This window comes from Salvia hispanica, chromosome 3 (genome assembly GCF_029641045.1).
Source record: "Salvia hispanica isolate PSC_SH4W2 chromosome 3, Shi_PSC_v1, whole genome shotgun sequence".
Lineage (NCBI taxonomy): Eukaryota > Viridiplantae > Streptophyta > Magnoliopsida > Lamiales > Lamiaceae > Salvia > Salvia hispanica.
In genome coordinates, this window is record NC_142694.1 from 8,768,654 (window position 1) to 8,792,343 (window position 23,690).

The 23,690-nt window shown below is 38.7% G+C and overlaps 4 protein-coding genes and 1 pseudogene across 6 annotated transcripts; 1 reads left to right on the forward strand and 4 right to left on the reverse strand.

The window, feature by feature from the left end:
- The first annotated feature begins 407 nt into the window (after positions 1 to 407).
- LOC125215126 (heat stress transcription factor A-4c-like) lies at positions 408 to 2,862 on the forward strand. 2 transcript variants are annotated; one of them, XM_048116449.2, is made up of 4 exons: positions 408 to 685; positions 776 to 1,361; positions 1,481 to 2,473; positions 2,686 to 2,862. In XM_048116449.2, the coding sequence occupies exons 2-3, from the start codon at positions 1,143 to 1,145 to the stop codon at positions 2,465 to 2,467; spliced, it is 1,206 nt and encodes a 401-aa protein (XP_047972406.1). In that variant the 5' UTR covers positions 408 to 685; positions 776 to 1,142; the 3' UTR covers positions 2,468 to 2,473; positions 2,686 to 2,862. The 2 variants fall into 2 exon arrangements, with proteins under 2 accessions (XP_047972406.1, XP_088923393.1); XM_089067267.1 differs by having other exon boundaries at positions 409 to 685; positions 1,481 to 2,862.
- A 46-nt stretch (positions 2,863 to 2,908) lies between these two features.
- On the reverse strand, positions 2,909 to 4,444 carry LOC125215125 (uncharacterized). Its single transcript, XM_048116447.2, has one exon. The coding sequence runs from the start codon at positions 4,324 to 4,326 to the stop codon at positions 3,082 to 3,084; it is 1,245 nt and encodes a 414-aa protein (XP_047972404.1). The 5' UTR covers positions 4,327 to 4,444; the 3' UTR covers positions 2,909 to 3,081.
- Positions 4,445 to 4,940: 496 nt separating this feature from the next.
- On the reverse strand, positions 4,941 to 7,473 carry LOC125215124 (U-box domain-containing protein 17 pseudogene; annotated as a pseudogene).
- A 6,599-nt stretch (positions 7,474 to 14,072) lies between these two features.
- Positions 14,073 to 17,798, reverse strand: LOC125216260 (protein STICHEL-like 4). 2 transcript variants are annotated; one of them, XM_089067589.1, is made up of 7 exons: positions 17,611 to 17,798; positions 15,878 to 17,530; positions 15,575 to 15,794; positions 15,160 to 15,483; positions 14,702 to 15,077; positions 14,534 to 14,600; positions 14,073 to 14,446 (listed from the first exon to the last, which is right to left on the reverse strand). In XM_089067589.1, the coding sequence occupies exons 1-7, from the start codon at positions 17,617 to 17,619 to the stop codon at positions 14,342 to 14,344; spliced, it is 2,754 nt and encodes a 917-aa protein (XP_088923715.1). In that variant the 5' UTR covers positions 17,620 to 17,798; the 3' UTR covers positions 14,073 to 14,341. The 2 variants fall into 2 exon arrangements, with proteins under 2 accessions (XP_088923715.1, XP_047973885.1); XM_048117928.2 differs by having other exon boundaries at positions 15,878 to 17,539.
- Positions 17,799 to 20,686: 2,888 nt separating this feature from the next.
- On the reverse strand, positions 20,687 to 23,630 carry LOC125211336 (uncharacterized). The gene is made up of 4 exons (XM_048111069.2): positions 23,334 to 23,630; positions 22,167 to 22,289; positions 21,010 to 21,129; positions 20,687 to 20,938 (listed from the first exon to the last, which is right to left on the reverse strand). Exons 1-4 carry the CDS (start codon positions 23,365 to 23,367, stop codon positions 20,853 to 20,855), a joined length of 363 nt encoding a protein of 120 aa, XP_047967026.1. The 5' UTR covers positions 23,368 to 23,630; the 3' UTR covers positions 20,687 to 20,852.
- Between the last annotated feature and the right edge of the window lie 60 nt (positions 23,631 to 23,690).

Here is a 23,690-nt window from a genome sequence, read left to right on the forward strand (position 1 = left end):
GATTTCAAGGTAGCATGTAGTATACAATTGGATTTGATTTAATAATATTAATTTTACATGTGTAATAAATTTTCTAGGATTCACGGTTCCGCAAATAAGCTCAGTTCCGATTTTGAACGGATACACTTCTAGTTTGAAATTAATTTTGCCCGACTTTTTTATTTTAACAATTTTTTATGGTTTTACAATTTTATTCAAATTTCTTTGTTTTTTTCGTATGTTGAACCAAAACTGATGATCATGGTTCCTAAAGTACTAAAATCGGATGAATAAAATTGATATGCATCGTCTCAATAAATTTGTAAAACAACGGGGCAGTTTCATTACTCTACAACAGTTGAGGGGTGTGTAAGTAATTATCAGCTACCTCAAGCCTACACATGTGATAAGGATGATTGTTTATCAAGTAAAGATGATTTCTGCAGAAGTTCCCCCAAATTCAATCCAATCCAATGTGTAAAACCTAGAAACCCCACCTCGATCAGTTCCCAATATAACAAGCCACACTTAACCATAACCATATTGATTCTTTATCAGCTGATTCGCGGAAACACATACATACTGTTTTTGCATAAATCATTTGTATCTTCTATTCTGGGTGGAGTCCGTGAACGCGTCAGTGTCAAAGTTGATGCTTTTACTTGAAGATTTGGGCAACACTTAATTGCTCGAGCGACTTTGATGTGTGAGTAATGGAGTAGTATATTTTTATTTTATTAATTTTTGGCCATTTATTCTGGTTTGAGCATTCATGTTCTAATCGGTAGAATTGCAGGGTGTAGTTGCGGATTGGTTTGATTATTGCGTTTGACTTGTTGTCGACTCGAGTTACTGGCGATATTGGACGTTGAGGAATTTGGGAGCTATTGGGGGATTCGATTTGAGGGGGTGGGATTTTCCTTTCTGGATTTTTTTTTAGTTTTACTTTTTTTTTCCTAATGTTTTTAGCTTTGATTCGGATGCTTAAGGAGCTGCAGACTGTACTATTATTAATGTGAAATGAAAAGATAGTCCAGTTGATGTTCTGGGGAAGTTGAAGACTGAATTAAGGAGAATTTGAACTTTAGGAGGCTGTTGAGTTGGTTCTCTAGTTGATCTTTTGTTGATACTTTAGGGCTCTGTTATTGTGAGGTAAAGTTACCATGATGGATGAGGCTCCATGTAGCTCTAACTCGGTGGCGCCTTTCCTTGCTAAGACGTATGAGATGGTGGATGATCCATCTACAGACTCGATTGTATCTTGGAGTCAGAGTAACACGAGTTTCATTGTGTGGAACCCTCCAGAGTTTTCCAGGGTGCTTCTGCCCAGATACTTCAAGCACAACAATTTCTCCAGCTTTATTAGGCAGCTAAATACATATGTGAGTAGTTTGTTCTCAACAACTGAATGCATTTAGGATATGTGCTCTTACATTTGCTTGATCCAAGATTCTTTTCATAGCTTATCTGTGTTTGTTGATGCCTTTTTATGTGTTATTAGGGATTCAGAAAAGTCGATCCTGAACAATGGGAATTTGCAAATGAAGGTTTTGTTAGAGGTCAGCTCCACCTTTTGAAGAATATCCATAGACGGAAGCCTGTTCACAGCCACTCAACACCGAATCTGGCTCCCTTACCTCCCATGAGTGAGTTAGAAAGGAAAGGATATAAAGAGGATATTGAGAGGCTCAAGTGTGAAAAAGAATCGCTCAACGTGGAATTGCGTAGACACAAAGAGGAGAAACAAGATTTTATGTTGCAAATGAGGGCTCTCGCTGAACGCGCACAAAATGTGGAACAACATCATGCAAGTATGTTGTCCTCTTTGGCTGAGACATTGCACCAACCTGATCTCATGCCGCAAATGGAAGGCCATGATAGAAAGAGAAGGTTTCCTGGAAACAGTTACTTATGTGAAGAAACCAGCAATGAAGATAGTCAGCGGCCATCTTCACAAAATTTGTCACTGGACAGTTTAGATGCTGATGCACTGTTGACTTTAAACAAGGAACTGTTGGAACAGATGGATTCATCTGTGTCGTTCTGGGAGAAAATAATTTTTGAGGTTGGTGAAGACTTGGGAAAATCTGATTCATCGATGGAGTTGGTTGAATCAACGAGCTGTGCGCTCAGCCCCAGCATATCTTACACCCAACTCAATCTTGATGTTGGAGGAAAGACACCGGAAATTGACATGAATTCTACCCCTAGAGCTGTTAGTGCTCCGGAGGTGCAACCTCCAACTGAAGAGGAGGCAATAGTGACAGCAGCCAATGTACGAACAGGGGTGAATGATGTATTTTGGGAACAGTTTCTTACGGAAAATCCTGGCTCAAACAATTCATCTGAATTTCAGTCAGAGAAGAATGCTGATGGCAAGAAGAATGAAAACAAACCAGGTGATCATGGGGTGCCCTGGTGGAACATGAGGAGTGTAAATAACCTTGCGGAACAGTTGGGCCATCTTACTCCAGCGGAAAAAACTTGACCTACAGTAGGTTCCTCTTTTTGATGATATCTTATGCTTATGGATGTTGATTTAGAGATGACGTTTGATTACGCAGTAGGTAGACATTTGTTATATAACCTCGCCTCCTGCACATATTATCATTGAACTTGTGCTGCAATTTTCGGTTTGTACACATTGTTTTGGTTGTATAGTAGAGGAATACTTCTTAACTTTTTGAGTTTGTGTGTTGCATGCAGATATACTGCTTTTGAGTTTTTATGTCGAACTCCTTGCTTATTCCTGGTTTGAGCATGCACATTGTAATGAATGTGCGACATGTTAGTTGTCGTGGAGATGTAAAGATGCTTGGTTCTTTAATGTATATGAGGTGCACTTTTTGCAACACTTGTTTCTAATCAAATGCCAATTTTTCATTTGCGATTGCATGGTATTGAACTGAAACTATGTAACTGAAATTATATCATCATTCATTGTGAATATACTTTTTTGGGAGGGCTGCCTTTGCTTGCCAAATAGCTTTGTGTCACATACTATTATTTTACTGAAGTGAAATTCTTCATCGTAAATAGTATCAACTGCTAGTAAGGAAATCTGTTCGCCATACATTGTATTGCTACTGAGTTTTTCATTCTTTAAAGCAACTGAAGCTCAAACCATACCTGCTGGAAGACATTGATGATGAGATCATGGTGTCGATCAGAATTCAGTGTCAGATAACAAGCCAAGAGTTCTTGGAGCTCTTCGCGGTGCCTGATTCCCTTTTCCTGGATCATCTCCACCATTGAATCTCTGAAATCCTGTTGTGGGTTGAAGGAACTCTTCACCACCGCAAAACTGTTGGAGATGGTGGAGCTCTCTACTGCTTCCTCTTCACTCTCCCTCTCCTTCTTCTTCGACTTTATCCCTTTGAGTGCTTGAATTCTGCTTTCTGTTCTCGAGCCACGAGCATTCTTCCTGTTCCGCTTTACCTTTCTGCTACGAAATCTCCTGGTTATATATGCAGCCTCCTTCCGAAACTCCTCAGTTTTCTTCTTAAATTCCTCAATCTTCATGTTTTCCAAATTTTGGCACTTTGAAGTTGACAGCCTCTCAGAAGTCGCAGCACTTCCCTTGCCATCCAGGTCTGGACTCACATGGTCGTCCTCGTCTTCTTCCCCATCAGAACTCCAGCCAAAGGTTTGGAAAGAGATATTTTGATGGTTTCTTGAATAAGAAACTGCTGAATCATGAGATTCCTCTTTTACTTGATCTGCTTTCTGCAGTTGTGTTGGAGATGCTTGTTCTTCCTCTAGATTAGATGACTCATCTTCTCCTTCATCAAGTCTCACTCCGAGTTCTGCTTTCCTGTTCTTCCTCTTAACTCTGCCTCTTAGTTTTCTTGAGCGCCGAACATCTATGTTATCTTTCTTGAGTCGATCACGTCTCTTCTCTCGAAGAACGGTGTCAGTGCATCGCTCTTGCTTCATCTTGATGGTGTCTGTTTCAGGAATGGTTTCCAATTCTTTTCTGGGCAATTGGGCCTCCCTGAAACCAGAGACTGCAACAAGAAACTCGTCATCAGAATCATACCAGAGAGGGTTGATTCTGCTGCTCCTCCTCCTGCCTTCGCAACCTCTTACCCCTCTGTCTTTGCGGAATGAGAGGGTCCAGTACGCATCGTCATCCAACCTGTAGAATCTGGCTTGTCTGCAGCCAGCAGGCAAAGACGAGTTGACAGTCGAAAAATCTAGCTTCCCTCTTTGTTGCTTCTTCCCCGGGCCAGTGTCAAGACTGCTGCCTGCTGGTTTGAACTTAGAAAACCAAGAAGCTGGGAGTACTCGAGTGATGACCGAGCTACCAAATGAAGGTGGTGAAGATGCCTTTCTCCCCCATTTCATTTTGGGATCTAATCAGTGATAGTTTCAACTGTTGTTAGATTTTTGAGGTTGCTGAGACTGTGTTTGGACAGTTGAAAGTGGCGGTTATAGGTGTTGAGTAAATAGGGAAATGGAAATAATATGCCAATGATTTCAAAAGAAAGGCCCGCCTCAGATTTCCTGACCACTTTTCCCTCTTTATACTGCTTTTCTTATTGTTTACTTTTGTCAAATTATAACTTAAATCAAGATTTTCATGTTTTTGGGCCATAAAGAATGAAGGGGGAGAAGGAAAGAGGTGGTAAAGAAAAGGAAGAAATGAAATAAAGGGAAAGAAATAAACTTTATCACTTTGGATTTATTCTTCTCTTAATTGTGCAATTGCTTTTTTGTTCAAACTTCAAATTATTAACCATAAGGAGTCCACAATATAGCCTATTTAGTATACCATAACTTTTCATATATTTGAAGATAGTAATATTTCCTGTATCAAAGCAGATTGTGTTAGTACACCTACTTACCAAATATATACATGTGTAGTAACTCAAATGTATATTTAAGATTGTGATATTCAGATTGATGATACATACTTATTCATTCAACTTACAAACATTGTCAATGCAGACATAAATAACTTGTGTATAACCCCCTTTCCATGTATACTATTTAAATAAATTTTGTAACTATTACAGATTTAGCAAAAAAAGAGAGGGGATATTAAAGAATGGGGTAAATAAACAGCAGAAAATGTGGAGGCTAGCACTACAACACAGGCACTGAAATGGAGACAGGCATTGAAACATCAGCAGCAAAGCTTGTATCTCTGCCAGCAAATGCATACCCCAAACCTAATCCCCCAAAATGCAACGAGCTATTCTCACATCTCTGAAACACTCTCGCCAGCGAAGCCGCCTTCCGCCTCGCTCGTTTCGTCCCCGTAAACAGCACACTCTGCAGCAGACTCGCCATCGAAGGAGCCTTGAGCACCCTCTGCGTGGCGGCTGCACCCCCACTCCTGCACAGCTCAAGCAGCGCCGCCACAGCATTCTCTTTACCCCTCGGTGTTCCACATCGCATCATCCCCGTCAGCCCCACCACCGCACCCTCCTCCTTCCCGACCGCCTCTGCCCCAATTGGCTGCCGCACAATGAGGGCCATCGCACCAGCTGCCTCCTCAGCAATGCCTTCGCACTCCAGCGCCCCGACTAGCGCCCTCACAGCGCCTGAATCAATCATCCTCGCGCAGTTGTCAGGGTGCGTCGATAGGTTGAATAAAGCCGTGACCGCGTCCTTCTTCCCTCTGGAAGTTCCCTCCACCAACATCCCGGCTAAAGCCTCCACGGCTCCATCTTCCTGCGCGATTTCCTTCTTGTATTCATGAACGGCAGAGAGACTGAACAGCGTCGCCGCTGAGTTCTCCCTCGCCTCGGTGGTATGCCCGTACCTCAAAACCCCGACTATGGCGCCTAAGCACCCTTCCACATCCATAATCCTGCTCTTGTTCTTGTCATAAATCGACAAGTTCAACAATGCAGTCACGGAATTCTCTTGTGCAAAGGCATCTGCAGACGGAAGCAGCCGTTTCAGAAGGGGTATGGCTCCGGCCTCAGCTATATAATCCCGGTTCTCCCTCCCTGTCTTCGCTAACAGCCTAATCTCCCAAGCAGCCACATTCTTAGCTCGTGGGGTCCCGTTTGCCAGCTCCTCGACTAACAAAGCTGCAGTCGCTTTAGTTGCCTCAACTGCAGCCTTGCTCGGAGGAGCAGAAGCCGCACAGTCTGCATTATTCTCCGGTGGATCATACGGAATCCCATTGGCCATACACCACTGAACAATCAGATTCCTCAGAGCTAGATTTGGCACCAGTTTCGTATGAACAAGCATCTGCCCCGTCTTCGGGCAAGTGCTATGCCCTTCCTCCAACCATCTCACAATCGAGGCACGATCATACGTCTGCCCTGTCGACACTAAAACCGGAGAATGCATCAACTCCAACGTGATAGGGCAGCAGAAGTCCTTCGGAATCGTGACAAATGTGTCTGCAATCTCTCTCGAGATCAATCCTTTGGTTTTGTTTCTACGCTTCCACTTCCCTAAATCCCCATCCCCATCCCCATCCTCAAATCGAAACAGCAAGAACCTACAGTAACGCATCAAAGCCACAAATCCATTCAAAACAGATGAACTAGGCTCAAGATCATCATCATGGTTCACAATCTGCTCCTCCAAGAACTCAATCTCACTTCTACACCTCTCCACATTGCAAATCCCTAACTTTTCCACAAAGAATATGTACAGCTCATTCATATCAGGGATTTCCCCCTTCTCAAATTCATTCAAGAAATGGTAAAGCTTCAATCTTTTACACTCATCATTCCTATCAATTAACAATCTCGATTTTCTCGAGTGTTTCCTCAACAAATCAATCTGTTCTCTAACATCTTCACACAAATTAATCTCAGACAAAGGAAAGACATCGAAGAGGGTTGAGATTTCCTGATTGATATCATGGAAATGACCGGAAATAGTGTGGTTTTGCAGCAGCAGCCACAGCTTGCTCGAGCCGGTTACATAATCGATCAAGATTTTCGACCGGTAAAGCAGGAGGTACAACTCCTTCAAGCACAGAAACACAGTGGGAGAAATTCTCGAGAGCCCCAAATCGCTCAGGGCGTCGAGGAGGACAGAGACAACGCCGATTTTCCGGATTAAAGATCTCGAATTCTTGCCCTGAAAAAAGGGGGCCTTCTTATCCTTACCTGAAAACGACGTCGAAACGGCGCGCAGAGCCTCCAAAACGGCGTCGTCTGGCAGATCCACCGGAGCCAGGAACGCCTCCAGTGACGGTGAACTCCGCCGCCTCAGCGACGAGAATATCGCCGCGGATGCCATGAATGAAAATTCAGCAACAATTTTTTGATTCAATGAACAGAAACTGGTAATTATTAGTACTATATGTCGTTGAGTTTCTGATTCGTACAAAACAGAAAAGGGGGAAAAACGAGTGGATTTTGAAACCGCGTGCAGAGGAAATAGGGAAAAAGGGAGAAGATTTGGAAAGGAGGGATTTTTGGGTTGTTTGTAAGATTTTGATTTAATGGCGAATTGACTGAACTTTCAACATGGAAAAATGGTTTTATTGCATAATCTTGAAATTTCTCCGAGGATTTCTATGCAGGCTTGAATGACAGCGACCTCTGCCTAGATTTATTATGTCCATTCATTTTACCATTATCATCTTCTTTTCCATTTAATCGATTCTTGTAATGGAATTATGAGATCTAACGATATTTATGGAGTGCTATAAATAAATTACTTTTCTAAATTGTAAAGTCAAACGTCTTGAAACTGTATTTAATTGTAAACACACTGTGCAAACGGATACGTGTCACGTGTATGTATAAATAAATAGGAGAGGTATTAATATATTTCGAAGATTTGTTTTAATTTTTTGGATTATGAAGAAGGTTGACTAACTCTCATTTTTGTGGGCATTAATTAAAGGAAGAAAAAGATGATAGTTGACTAACTCCAACAGTGAAAAGTGAAACAGTTGAAACTTGAACCTTTTGTGGTTGTCCCATTCTGTCAAAATTTATTTTTTTTCCGATTAAGTAATCAATAGTAGTCGTACATAAATCATTTCGTTCCTTTCATTTTAATTTTACGTAAAAAGCATTAGTTGTTCATATCATTTCAGAAATTGATTACCATATAACTAGCTCTACCTATTAAATCTTGGGGAAATATTGTGCACTTCAGTGACAAATTAATATGAAATCATTTAAACGTTAGATGAAATATCAAATCTTCAAAGAGATGGCATGAGAATAAGATGAAGATGAAGATGAATCAGAAAAGAAATGCAGATTGAACAATTTACCCGATTATATTTATCATGATATACTCCTATTATATATATGTGATGATGTTTAAGGTTGAAAATGATAACCAGTAGCGCCGAAGATGGTACACATAGAATCACGAGTATGGTAATTAGTTAAAAATTATGATTTTGACTTTTCAGATAAAATGTCTCTAACATAATTGGGTTGAATTAGTAATGTTATATTTAATTAATTTTTGAATTTATTCATTTTGTGTATACCTTGTTACCCCTAACTAGTTTAGAATAAATAGGACAATAATATAATTTTATTTTTAAGTAATATGTTCTTAGTTTTAAAATAAAAAGTAATATTACAAATCATTATTATCAAAATATCAAGATTAATACTACTAATAAATTAATTAACAGATCAGATGTTCAAGATTTTTTTTGAAATTTACTTACTTAGAACAACTCCAAGGATGGAGGTAAATGAGAAGGTAAATCATGTTAACTGCAAAATTTACCTTTTTTTTGAGAGAAACATTTTCCAATGAGAGAGGTAAACGGGGAGATATTATATCTTTTTCAATTTTGAGGAGGTATCTTTACCTCTCCATCAAAGAGAATGTAAAATAGAAAAATTGTTTTTTGAGTCTAGCGGAGAAAGAAAAGGCAAAATCTCTACGATAAAACCGAGCATATATTGAATTCTCTTAAATTGGTTGTTAGTTTTATGAAATTAATTCCACCAACAAGAAACAGAATACCATCAGATTCTAAAACCTAATTTTCGAAATAAAAAGACACCAAGAATGGACTTTCACCTCATTCACTTCTGCTCCCAAAGCCAAGTAATTCCTTTTTAATATCAGGCAAACGAAAATCAAAGATATAAATGAAGAAAAGAAGATAAAAGAAAGATATTTGCGTCTGAGAGTTTGGGGATTGCGAAACAGACGACATTTTTTGTTGAATATATATATATGCGCCGTGGTTCTGTAGAAACAGACGACATTTTTTGTTAAATAAGTATGAGTATTTAGTTTAAGGATTTTTCATGTTTTAAATATTTAGTTTAGGGATATTTTATGTTAAATATTCGGCCTGCCTTTAATAGTTTAGGATTTTTTTATGTTTTATATATTTGTTTAATACTTTATATCATTTCATAGATATATTGTTTAATATTTAAGGGTCATATTCTAATGCTTATTGCACTCTAATCCAAAATCACACCAAATCTCCACCTTTAGTTTTAAAATGAGTGGATGAGAGTAAATCTTACGAATCTCAATAAATAGTAGACGAAATATCAACAAAAGGGTAATATCGTCATTATGTTATCATATGATAATTTCGTGAATGTTTTTTTATATCAACATAGTGTATTACAAATATCAACAATATGACATTAGAATATCAACACATATATTTATTGAGATTTTTACATGGTTTTATTGAGATTTTTTGATGTATTTGTTGATAAAAATCTGGTTATCAACATTTACGAAAACTAAAATAAAAATATCAAATTTCATCATCCGAACGTCGTCGGAACATATGCAATTGAGATCTCGTTGGAATCCTTATAAAATTATCTTTAATTTGATATATTTTTTGCGAAAAATAATTTAAATCGAGAGAGTTACGTAAATTTAGAGGTTTAAGATGATTTTAATAAGAGGGAATTGACATTAATACCCTCTAATTTTATTTATTAATTTCTTAATTAAAAATATAATCTATGTGGCATTATTTCAACCACTAGATCTTCTAATCTAATGGCTAAAATTTAGTCTTAGTTTGAGATGGCTAATTAGTTAGCAATTGATCACTCACCTAATATTTAATATTTTATGTTTAGATTACAGTTTAATATTTCTCTTTTAATATGTAGTCTAGCAACTAACATTTTAAAAAATAACCATTTACCTATACAATATACCTTTTATCCTTGGAGTTGATTGCTTTTTGAAAAGGTATATTGCACTTTTGAGAGGCATAAATATGATATACCCTTTTCATTTATCTCCTCCCCTTGGAGTTGCTTTTATAATCCACAATTTGCTGAAATTTACTTAGGGCGTGTTCACTTGAAAGAATTGGGCAATTCTTGGTTTAATTGGGTCAATTCTTGTGTTCACTTTCCACTAATTAATTGTTGGGGCCTTACGATTGAGGTGGAGTCCGCACTATTCATGCCAATTGAGGAAGAATTGAAATCTTGCAAAGTACTCCCTCCGTCCGCGAATAGGAGTCCCGGTTGGCCATTTTCATCCGTCCGCCATTAGGAGTCCCGGTTAGACATTTTATCTTGAGAGTATAAAAAATGACCTCATTGTTCCCTTAATTTAGAAGGTGCAATTAATTTTAATCCACTTTGATTGCAATTTCTCACTCTCTCTCTTAATGTTAGATTTCATTATTCCAAAGAATAAAGCAAATAATAATATAAATAGGTTCCACATTCCACTATCACACACTTTAATTATTACACTCAAACTTATCTTAAAACCCGCACCCAACTCAACCGGGACTCCTATTCGCGGACGGAGGGAGTAGGTAAGATTTGAGTGTGCATTGAAAAGTGCACCAAGAAATGGACTTGGTTTTATACATTTGCTCCACTTTTTCACTTTTTCACCTTTTCATATTTCCAGTTGAAGGGATAAATTTGTCAATCACAATTCTATTAAGTCAAAGTCTTTATTTTAGTAGTATAATATTTGGATCAATTCTTGAGTCAATTCTAGTATACTAAATAAGGGGGAACATAATTATATATGTGACCAATTATGTCTCAAATCTTGACGGGTCCAAATTGATAAAAATGAAATATAAGAAAGTGAATACGCCCTTACTTGTATAGTGCGCTTATGGGAATATTCTTAGAGCATCCGCAATGGTGCATAGGCCAGCCATAGGCCAGCCATTCTCTCCTCTGCCACGTCAGCAACACTAAAAAAACCACCTGCCACGTCAGATTTAGGCCAGCCATAGGCCAGCCGCAATAAAAACAATTCAAAATATACTACATTTACGGAATTAAAATTACGATTAAAATACGGAATTAAATTTAGACACGTGTACGGGAAAATTCATTAATTGCATTTAAAAAAGTTACATAGATTAAAAAAAAAGTACATGCATAATAAAGAAAAAAAACTATCGTCGTGCAGTCCTCCGTGCCCACAACTCTTCAATTATATCCTTTTGGAGTTGAATATGAGCATCCACTTGGCGCATGCTGGCAAATTCCTTGAGTCGGCCGGCTTCATCGAGGGGTACCCCCTGTCGTACACTAGGGGTGGCCGTTCCGTGGCTTGGACCGGCTTCATCGTCACTGACCCAACTAGTCAGTTGTACGCCTTCGTCTTCGACGATCATGTTGTGCAGGATAATGCAGGCGTACATTATCTCGGAAACGCATCCGACATCCCACAAACGCGTTGGGCCCTTGATTGCCGCCCATCGAGACTGGAGCACACCAAATGCGCGCTCCACGTCCTTGCACGCCGACTCCTGTCGTTGCGCAAAGTAGGCCTTCTTTTCATCACTTGTTTGTCGGATCGTCTTCACAAAGACTGGCCACCGAAGGTATATCCCATCCGCCAAGTAGTAGCCCATATCATGCCGGTTGCCGTTGGCCACGAATGAGACGGCTGGACCGACGCCCTGGCACTTCTCGTTGAAGAGGGGAGACGAGTTCAGGACGTTGAGGTCGTTGTTCGACCCGGCTACCCCAAAATACGCATGCCAGATCCACAGCCGGTAATCAGCTACGACCTCGAGGATTATCGTGGGGTTCTTTGACTTGTAGCCGGTCGTGTAGGCCCCCTTCCAGGCAGTCGGACAGTTCTTCCACTCCCAATGCATACAGTCTATGCTGCCTAACATCCCGGGGAACCCATGCTTCTCCCCGTGCATCTGCATCAAATTCTGACAATCTTCGGGAGTAGGGCCTCGAAGGTACTGCTCACCGAAAATGCTGATCACGCCCCCACAGAACTCCTTCAGACATTTCAGGGCTGACGACTCACCGATGTGGAGGTACTCATCCCACATGTCTGCCGCGCCTCCGTAGGCCAACTGCCTGATTGCCGCCGTGCACTTTTGGATAGGGGTGTGGCCGGGTCTGCCAGCCGCATCGTGCCTGAAGCGGAAACACATATATTGACGCTCCAATGCCCTAACGATGCGCATAAACAACTCCCTGCGCATTCTGAAACGCCGCCGGAACATGTTGGCGGGAAACCGCGGGTACTCTGCAAAGTAGTCCTCGTACAGCCGCTGATGTGCAGCTACGTGATCCCGATCAATCACTGCTCGGTGGTGGACAACTCGTGGAGGGCGAGGTATCGCCTGCTGTTCCACCATAGGCATGTACCGCTCCATCCCGCGGTTCATGTAGGCCTCCATAGCCTCGTTCATCCTCCGTTCGTACTCCTCAGGATCCCCACCACTACCGCTACCGCTACCGCTACCACCCGCGTGATCCATCGCTCGATGATGCTCTTGAACAGAAAGTTAGAGAGAGAGAAAACTCGTTAAAACAAGTGGTGCAAATGAAAATGAAACGAAAATCGCGTTTATATATGATTTAAAAAAAAAAAAATATGAAAATCGGCGCTGGCCGATCGGGCCTCCACAATGGCGGCTAGCCGATCGGCTAGCGTTTCGGCCAGCGACGAGCGATCGGCGAGCCCACGCCGATCCGCTCGCCGATTTTGCGCTGGCCGACTGCAATGGTTCGGCTAGCCGATCGGCCAGCGCGACGAATCGGCTAGCCGGTCGCTAGCCGACCATTGCGGATGCTCTTATGTTGGTTAGTCACGTTGAGAATAAAAAAATTAAAAATAACAATTCACCAAATTTGGAGAAACAATAGTTGCAGTTGCGTTGTTCTACCCATATAATCAAACTGATAAACCACATTAATCAATTTATCGAAAATAAAAACTTATCCTTTCTTCAATAAATAAACCATACTTCCGGTAAAATAATAGAGCCTAGTACATTAATTTCATTCTTAAATCTACCTGGACACTTTTGACTAGTCGCATTAGCAACCGGAAAACAAATCATAAAATATTTACATGTCAAATTGAAATTGTTTAAATTGCCCCTATCTTATCACTTTCCAATCCTACCATTTGAAAACAAAAAAGTTAATTTGATATAGATATCACAACAATATCAATTTGCCAAACATCATTTTGTCAATATTTTGTATCAATGGTGTAGGAAATTATACACCATTTAAAGCCCACCTCCACCCGCACCACAAACACATTTGTGACTCTTTTTCTTGTATACAACACTAGAAACAGGTAGAGTCAGGGTCGACACCTATCACTAGCATATGAGGGCTGGAAAATATAAATCTTTCGAGTCATCATTAATTACATAATGCAGCGGCTCCATCCAAATCCTTTGAGGTTGTGGTTCATTTTCGTTCCTCATTTATTGCAAGTGATGGCTAAACCCTTATTGCAACCCCATAATTTTGTTTTCTGAATCCTTTATTTTCTGAAACCAATTTGTCATCACTAGATTGGTTTGTAACGATGCGTGGCCTATAGAGTAATAGAATAGTAGAGTAATAGAGGACAAACTTTTGGAAAATGAGATTCAAAGCAGCCGACCACGGACTATGTCTAAACTAACTTCCTAATTAGGAATTCAAGTGAACTTTTTGTACAATTATTTTTTCTAAAATCACAAATGTCACTGCGTTTGGTGGGGCATTCGCTCACTCTTGTCGATTTTAATACTAACTCCAATTACACCAAATAAACGTGCACTTCATAATTCATTATTCTTATTATATTAGTAATATTTTTATGAAAATATTGCAGAGAAATAATCAACAAGTCCCCTTTTATATGACATTCAATGGTTAAACTGAAAAAAAAATATATGGGATTTCAAAGACTGAAAAAAAAACTATATATTCTCATTTATCATTAATGAAGGTAATTACCTGCTAATTATACAAAGCAATTCGATAAGATAATTGGGCAGGTGAATTGATTATAGCCCAATAAGATATTTTTAAAATAAATTACAACAGGCCTACACAGAATTGGGCTTTTGCCCTGTGATGAATCGACACTTTTTACTTTTTAAAAAATCACAACTATATAAAAATTTAGTGACATCTTAATAAAATGACTCTTTGCTCAAAATCTAAACGAGATTAGGTTAATATCCTATTGAGATTTGAGACCTTGTAGAAAGACACCTTCCGCAGGAAACAAATTTCCGAAAGCTTTGTGGTTTTCTTCTTCTAAATTTCAACCATAAAACCTGCAAAGAAACCAAAATTAGTAAATATATTGCATTTGCAATTGAATAAGAGAATAAATGTGTTCAACACAATATTCAAAATTCAACCTTATGATGTCTAATTTTTGGTGGCTTCCAGCAGAGCAATCTCCTTGATCTTGCTTCTAGTCTTCTTCTGCACATAAAATGTTACACCAAATAAAAGTTTAAATGTTGCTACACTGCACAGATTGTACATATATTATATAAGATCAAATCTACAATAACAATGCTTACATATTTTCTTGTTCAAGCTTGTCAGCAGCTCTGGAGGCTGCTTCACGCGCATCGGCATGCTTGATCACATGACCAAGAGTCACCCTTCTTCTAACAATGCCAAGCCTCTGCTTTCTCTCATTCAATTCTGGCTCATCATCTGCAGAAACACTTTGATTGTTCCTCTCAGACTCACTTTGAAAGTCATCCGAAGCCGATACTTGTTGTCCTTGTAGCACAATAACCCCTGCCCCGGTACCTTCTCTCGACCATTGCCTGATCTCAATGGTTACTGCCGATCCAAGAACTGCCTCAAATGCTTGTATGATGCGTGAACTGAATTTTTCTACCACGGACTTTGTTAGCTGTGAATTGAACACCAGTTGCACTGTTGGAGCTGCAAAGTCATCACATCTTAGTATATGAAAAGTAAAGACAAAACAAAATAGAGTAGGCATTGGATTTAACTATTTAAGTACCTGGATCATAGCTCATGGAAGCCATCTTCCCTTCCTTGTGCATGAACTCTTTCAAGCTCTTTATTTTGATGTTTTCAAGAACTTTCAACCAAATCTCTTCAATCCCATCTGCACTCCTTTTTGGTGAAGATTCTACTCCATCCCAACTGCGATACGAACTAAAAACGGAAGACGAACTCAGGGCCGTGTAGCGCTGATCAGGAGCCAGCTGCAGCAATGCAGCCGTGAGCCAAGTCATCCGCTCACTCGACACCCTCAACTGCTTCTCGGATTCAGACAGTGTTTTCAGTGCATGCCGCAGCTTCTCCATATCTGCCTTGGATACTGTCACAGTCATAAAACTTCATTAGGACACAGTAACACCATAGATTAAAAAAAAAGGCTAAGGAATATTTTAAAAAAAGGCTTTATTTACAAGCTTGCTGGTGGAAGAACTTCCTCTTAGGCCATTGTTTTGCCATATGATAGCTTCCAGCAAGAATATCAGTGATGATTGTGGCTAGCTGTGACAATAGAGCTAATGGCTCAACACCGGATGACATGATATCTCTCAGATTCTTCACTGTGTTGATTGTGTCAGCAGATAGTGCAAAATCAAGAAGATCCACCAACTTCTCATCTGAAATCAGTCCAATCTGTAAGGCAAAAACAAACAGAAAATGAACATATTTCTCATTTGTTGAAGAATAATGGATGATGGATGCACATATATATATACCAGTTTCTGCACCAAGCCGAGAGAGATCTCCCCCCCGAGCAAGCTCAACTGCTCCAGTGTCATCTCTGCATCTCTCAGAGATCCACAAGACCTCGATGCAATCAGCTTAAGAGCATCTCTATCAATGTCTACATCTTCCTTCCTCGCTATCAGCTGCAACGCACGCACCATCTCTGCTTCTTTCAGCTTGGTGAAGGAGAACTTCTCGCACCTGGATACTATCACATGGGGCAAAGCATCAAGACTCGAGCAGACAAGAATGATCACCACGCGACTCGGGGCCCCACGGATAACCTTCAAGACTACACTCCAGCAATCAGAATCCATAGCATCACACTCATCAATAATGAACACGCCATACTGTGACCTGTGTTGGCAAGCTAAAAGATTCTGAAAGAGTTCAAGCAAGCCTTGGGAGTTGATATTATCAACCGGACCTATGTGCCTTATGTTTCTGCTCTTCCCCTTCTCATCTGCAATGCAAGGGTCACAAAATCCACAGGGTTTGGAGCTCTCCACAAACTGGCAGTTTAAGGCTCTAGCAAATATACGCGCGCACGTGGTTTTGCCAGTTCCGTGAGGCCCATAAAACGCGTACATCAATCCAATTTTCTTCGTCATCACAGCATTTGAGAGAGCCTGCACTACCAGGCTCTGACCAACCACATCACTGAATGTTCTTGGCATGTATTTCTGAGTGAAGTTTCGATGCTGCCCCGGAACTGATGAACGCATTTCAGTAAGACTTAATTCCCCCGAGTCATCATCAATCCAAGGAACGCTATCAATACTTTTCTGAGATTCAGATGCATCAAGAAGCAGAGGTAATGCTTCTCCACCAGACTTGGTAGATTGACTGGAGTTCTCTGAAGTGATAGGTTTATCAGAGATGGCGCCTTCTTTATTCGACCGTGATTCAGATAAGCCACGAGAGAGGCTCCGGCCAGTCACCTCAAGGAACGACTTTCCTCTGTGATGAATGCTCGACCAATTCAATGGAATTCCACACTTATTGGAGTGAATACTGCTGCAATTCTGATCAACATCATCCTCATCCCCTTGGACAAATGTGTTGGACGTTTCAGCCCTAGTTTTAGCATCTCGTGCTGCTAAACTAGGCCGATTTCTTCTTCCACTGCGAAATCTGCGCCTTTTCTCCTTCTTCACAACCTTTCCATGGCTGTTTGTGCTTCTTGCCGGTTCCTCACCCGTCTCCTCTGCTTGAAGGGGCATGTCTTTCATGTTCACACTCTTATCATTCCCCCAATTCCTATTCGATTCCTCTCTCTTCATCGAACACTCTCCGCCATTCTCGAACCTTCTCTCCCGTATGTGAAGGATCGCATCGTCAATTAGAGAAGCAGCGCGAGTGTCGTCGGAAGGACCTCTCAGACGCCTCAACCTATGAAGCGCGACGAGGTCTCTCAAGTGAGTCGCGTCAGCCGCGGATGGACTCTGCTTGTGCACATGGTTCTTCAAATGGATGCAATTCGTCAGATGAATGTGGTTTTGCAGATGATCGCTTATGCTACCATTAACGTATCTGTGTATACTATCACCATCGCCGTTCTCAGCCATGATTCGAAACCTAATCAATTGATCACCAGAGGGAGAGAGAGAGAGATCGTCTTCAATTTCGGCAAACTCCGCCGACTTACGCAGCTTCAGCATAAATTAATCAGTAAATCAAGTTAATTTTTAGCAATGAATAGAAGAGAAGAGCAGAGATTCACCTGAATCATGGAGTTATAGACCGCATTTCCAAAACAAGCTGGATGTTGCTATCGTAAGCTCCATTTCTGCGAGATTTCTAAGAAATCAGATCTCTCTTTGCTATGATTGCACTGAATTTGAAGAGGTTTCAGTTTTGCGAAGAGAGAAAGAGGTGGTGGTGGTGGTGATGGTGACAGTTTGCAGGGAGTTAGTTAGTACAGTCGCGATCATAAATCGAGTTTATAATGAAAGTAGTTTGAACAGTGACTCTCTTTTAAATTGATTTTAATAAACTTAATTTTAGTAATTAAAATGCTGTTAATTAATTTCCTTTAAGGTTAAAAATAACGTTGAGAGTGGGCCCGCAGGTTAGGAACTTACTCAATTCAATTCATCTGACCAGAAAAATATGGGAAAATAATTAAGTTGCCAAATTATTTGAAATTTCGTCCTTAATTTTACTTAAAAAAGAGTCAAGCACACATAAATTCTCTATGTTTACAAATTGCATGAATTACTATAAGTGTGGGTGTGAAGTGGACTTTGTACAATCATATCCCTTTCTTTTGTGTTTAAATTTTCATTTCAATTTTACATTAATTTTGTTCTTGACAAAAAAAAAATACCAGTACAAAGTCATTTAGAGACAGTATTTTTTAAAAAGGAAACATGTTATATATGGATTGATTATACTCCAATTTCTGTAATTGTGAGAATGTGATTTATTTAATCATACAATAAAATTATATTCAGAGTGAAAATAAATTACACTTAACAAAAAGGACTACAAATGATTATCATGTTCTCCTGTTAAAGAGGGGTTCTCGTTTTAATTAACTTATGGGCTTATGGCACTATTTTGTGATGAAAACAATGCACATTGTAATGTTTTAGTAGGAGAAAACGAAGTTTAATTGTAACAATATTAATTCTTTACAATTAGAAAAGTCATGCTAATAATCATCTAAAAAAACAAAGAAACCGCGACAAGTAAATCAAGAAAGATTGGAGGCAGGACATGTTTCATTTGTTTGCTAACTTGTCACTACCTGAATTATTAATTTCCATTCATTGATTCAGTACTATCTCTTTGAATATATATTCAATACAAATAATGCACAGTTGAATCCTAGAAAACCTGAGCCATGTAAAAAATGCAGTAGATTTTTAATTTCTTCTCAATTTTGCTACCAAATTAACGCCAAAAACTAACGTCCGAAAATTCTATTAAAAATGAATTAAATATATTGTAAATCAATATTTTAATTAGTAGGTTATTTATTAATTCTTGCAATTGATTAATTAATTAGAGAAGGGGCCGGCGAGGTGCATGCATTCTTATTGAAGTTGAGAGCTTGATTTGCATGCTTTTCTTCATATGCAACTTGGCTTATCTTCCTAATCACTCATATCTATCAATTATCACTAGACACTAGCTATGAATATGTAATATTTTGTGTCAAATAATTGGATTATTTAAGATCGCAAACATATGGACCACATTTGGAGGATCTGTGTTTCTTATGGAAGGTGGTGATCTTACTGGTGTTTGGTGCCCCACTGCCCCTAGTAAAGTGAGTTTGTAAAGGCTTTGATTCTCCTATATAACAACACCCAAATTTTGTAAAATCTGGTCAATTTTTAAATCAAATACACGTATATTTATAAATATTATTGGATATGAGATTGGATTTGTTTGTGAGTTTTGATATTGTATTTTGTTCATTAATTAATTGCTTTTAGAATAAGATGAATAAAAATAAATGTACATAAGTTGTATGCACATAATGCCCTTAAATTAAATTGAATTGGAATTTTAGACGAGGTGATTTTTTTGGGCACGTGGTTTAGAGTGTTAAGTTGGGAGAGAATAAATATGTATTTTTACTAAAAAGAAAATGACTCGGTTTAGATTTACACCCTGAAAAAAAATATAGGTCGCTTATGGTAGGACGGTTGGAGTATAAGAGTCTTAATATTTATTTTATAGAAATAAAAGACAGATGATATGAAAGATTGTGAAGAATACACACATGATTTTAAGCTTGATTTGGATATAATTATGTACTAATATCCAATAAAAAAAGATTAACCGTTTCTGGAATATGTAAGTATTGAGTTTGAAAATTTAATTTTTCATAAATTATTGCACAAGAATTAATATGTAATATACAATTAATTTCTTTGAAATTAATTAATGTTTATGAATTCATTTTTTTAATGAAAAATACCTAAAAAGTCCAATTATATATGTACATTTGTCACTAGCTTGGGGGTGTAAAATCTTCACAATATTTGAGGTTACATATTGTAGCATCCAAACCTAACAAAACTAACTAATTTTTCCGGGGCTTTTCGATTTCTTTAGTGATTGTGCATCTCAAGTTAATGTTTTACACTTACTTTGAGGGAAAGGAAGTGAAAGTAGCACACACAATCTCCTTGTAATCATGATTCTTGACTATCTGAACCTTTTGAGTTCATGTACTTGTGGAGTTAATTGTTTAATTCGGAACACCTTAATTTAATTGAAAGTGAAGAATATAATTATGACACTACTAAATAGCATGGTTTAATCTCAAGTATACTTTGGTTTTTGAAACACCTACTAAATACCATCATATACCTACAAAAAGTACTCAGTATGAGAACTCCATGCCTGGTAGTTTACACGTGCAGAGTTCAGTTCAGTCGCCTTTTATTTTAGTTCCACTTTTCCTTCGTTTGATGTTGTGAACATTTTACAGAATTTAATTTCTTCCTATAACCTCAATTAAATAAATAATCTTTTGGTTAGGTAACCGCCATATTTGCTCTAATGGGCAAACTGACCCCTCCATGCCAGCCCAGCTGATCAATAATTGCTAGGAAATGCATGCACCCTATCCAAGTGTGTGTGTGTGTGTGAGAGAGAGAAAGAGAGAGAGATCAGTTGTAGGAGGAAACATTACAACATAGAATGTCTTAACCCTTTTTCTAAAATCCTAAATCCAGAAATGAAATGGATGGAAAATAAAGCAGCTTTATTTGCTGTCAGAGGTGCAAATAGCAAATATATATATCCATACGACAATAATACTATGATGCAGCCAAACATAAGCCAAAAGAGAGAACATTAGGTGGTTGTGGTTCAATCATCCAAAGCAAAATTGTATAATGCCAAGAGCTTCATACTAGATATTCAGTACATTGAAAATTTGCAATTGAGAAGGAATTTAAGTGGGATGATGCATTTAGAAACAAGAATCACAACGAGGCCAATTTACGTATTACTGGTATCTTTTCGACTGTCACGAATCAGATTTGTAGGCTCGCTCACAACATATTTGGGCAACTCGTATTTTGCACCTGAAAAATGACAGATTCCATTAAAGATGATATACTGGATAGACATTGATTGTAGAGGAAAATTCACCAACCTCTTTCATCGTAGCAGATTGTTAAGTCGGGATTTTGAATAATAATGCCAACACTATCCACAATTGTTTGGGCAAGAGTCAAATCAGCTTCAGCCGCAGCCCGGAGAGCATCCCAGATCTCTGGTGATTTTATGGAAAAGATGAAATGAAGCAACAGCAAAGAGAACCAAATTCAAGAGTATTTCTAGTTTGGTTAAACTGACAATGAACCTCTCATTTTATTGATAACAGAATACTATTCCAGAAGTCTGAAAAATGCATAAAATGCATTGATCTCATATTAACACCATTTTTGCTACTCCCTCCGTCCCTCATTATGTGTCCCGGGTTTAGAGGTCTAACTTGACATAGGACCTAGTCACCTAGCACTGAAGTGCATAATGGAATTGGAACCATATGCATTTTATTCATCATGCTGCACAAAGAGTAAGCTCAAACTCACACCTTACGTGTGAGATCTTATATTCAGTGTAAAAGGTGTAGTAGTAATTGTCAGTTCCATTCATTCAGAGACTCGAGACGGAATCAAAATGAAGATATCATGAACAATTGAGCATGTGAAAGCAGAGAAAACGTATCAATATGGAAAAGTAAATTACTTGAAGCTTAAAAGGAACTAAAGTAGCAGAAGCTAACAATACAGGTGTTTCCGATATCATTAAAATGTGTTACCCAAAATCAGGTAGGATGTAAAGCCATCTACAACAACAAATGAAAGGAGTTACTAATAATACCATTCCACTACAGCTTCCAAAGATGCATGCAATACTAATAACCATTACATCCCTTGCTGGTACTAGAATATTTGTGTATCATTGTACTCCTCTGGTAATACCTAAACTGAACATTCTACTAGCACTTTATCAGCTAAGTTTAACAATGCCACAGGTCCATATTCAATTCAACATATATGGACAACAAAAGGTTATTTTACAACATTATTAATTGATCATTTACAAGATGCAAGACATTAACCACAACTAGATTTTATTTACAGTAGGCTGGTGTTGGTTCTTTTAAACTTAAATTTTTAAAAAATATATACCAGATCAGATGGTCCAAACCTAATAAAGAATAAACCCACAAGTGTAAGTGCATAAACCATGATTCGAACATAAGGTATTTCCACATTGCAGAGAGCTATCATTAGTTACTACCTTTCCTACCACCATAGTGCGGAGCAGTGTCCCAGAACTCCTCACGCATCTTCGTTAGCTGTTCTCTGGTTATGGCTTCTGAGTGCTTCCATGCCTTTGGTTTCCGTATCTTCTTCGAAGTTTCTGGATTTAGGCACAGTGGAGCAACATTTAAGGGCTGTTTACCAAGCAAGCGTACTCACAAACAGTGTTACAACTTACAATGCAACATAATGGGTAACAAGCACAAATAGATGTCCAAAGAGCATTAAATAACACCCATCATTCAGTATGTGATATGTCACCGGAACAAATTCCCAACATCACTAAGTTATCACATCCTCAATCTCTTCGTATGCAACTATATGCATCCCAGAATTCCATGTGTATTGATATTTAAGGTATGCATATTCTTGAAAGCAAAAATACTAGGTAAGTATTTCCATTACTTATTACACTATTATCCTGATAGCTTCTCAAGTTTTTCATGTATCCTTTGTTCTTCTTCTTCATCCAGTTTTGAAATTGGGAATCATCATGCATGGTAACTTATCATTCCAGAAATCCAAACAGATGCCGAAGCAGCTTTGTTTACAACAAGAAACAGGAAAAACAAAAGAAAAACATTCAACTCAAGATTTTCATTTCTGTGTGCAGATGTGAAAACTAAAAGCTATCTTTTTTAGGAGCAACTAAACACTGAACAATCAAGAACTGACTCTTATCCAGTGATACGAATGGAAAGCCCAGGCATATATACACTCAAAGAAGAAAGAAAATGATACAATAGCTTGGTGCTATTTAACAACCACAGCACACCAAATTAGGGCAATCTATATGAGAGAGCTAATAAAAGGCTGAAACTGGAAAGGGAAGGAGCACAAGACAGAATTGCTGGCCACTTCAATTCACAACTGAAATGAACTAGAAGAACACAGAGACAACAACATACTGTTTAAGTCTATAATCAGATTAGTGAATTTCCATAGAAACTGAACAATAAATGATTAGACATGAAACAGTAATTACAGAATAAAGATTAAACCCCAACTGCTACACTAACCAAAACTCTATGAGCAACAAAACAAAGCAGCAATGAGATCAAATACCTAATCGAATCAGCAACAACAAGCTAGTGATACAAGAATTACAAAAAGAGTGGCAACACAATGGAGAAAGAAACAGTACCATCTAATTTATCACGCGATCCAGCGCAACCCATGCTGCCCCGTCACAGAAGTTATCTCACCACAATTGAAGGTTATTGTGAAAACCGTATAAGGAAAAATAAGAGAGGAGGGGGACAATTAGTCAAATTGATTTTTGGTGTTAGGGTAAGCACGAATATCTACCTCTTTCCCTCCCGCTCTCTCTCTCTATATCATACAGATAGTTGGGGAAGAGGGCAGGGGCAAGCCTCGGTGTTTCCCAACTCTGAGAAAGTGTGAGGTTTGGGTGTCCACTATCTTTCAACGGTTTTGCTGGATTTCTTGTTATTTTTTACCGCTTTTATGATTAGATTAGATATGTACGTCAATCTTAATC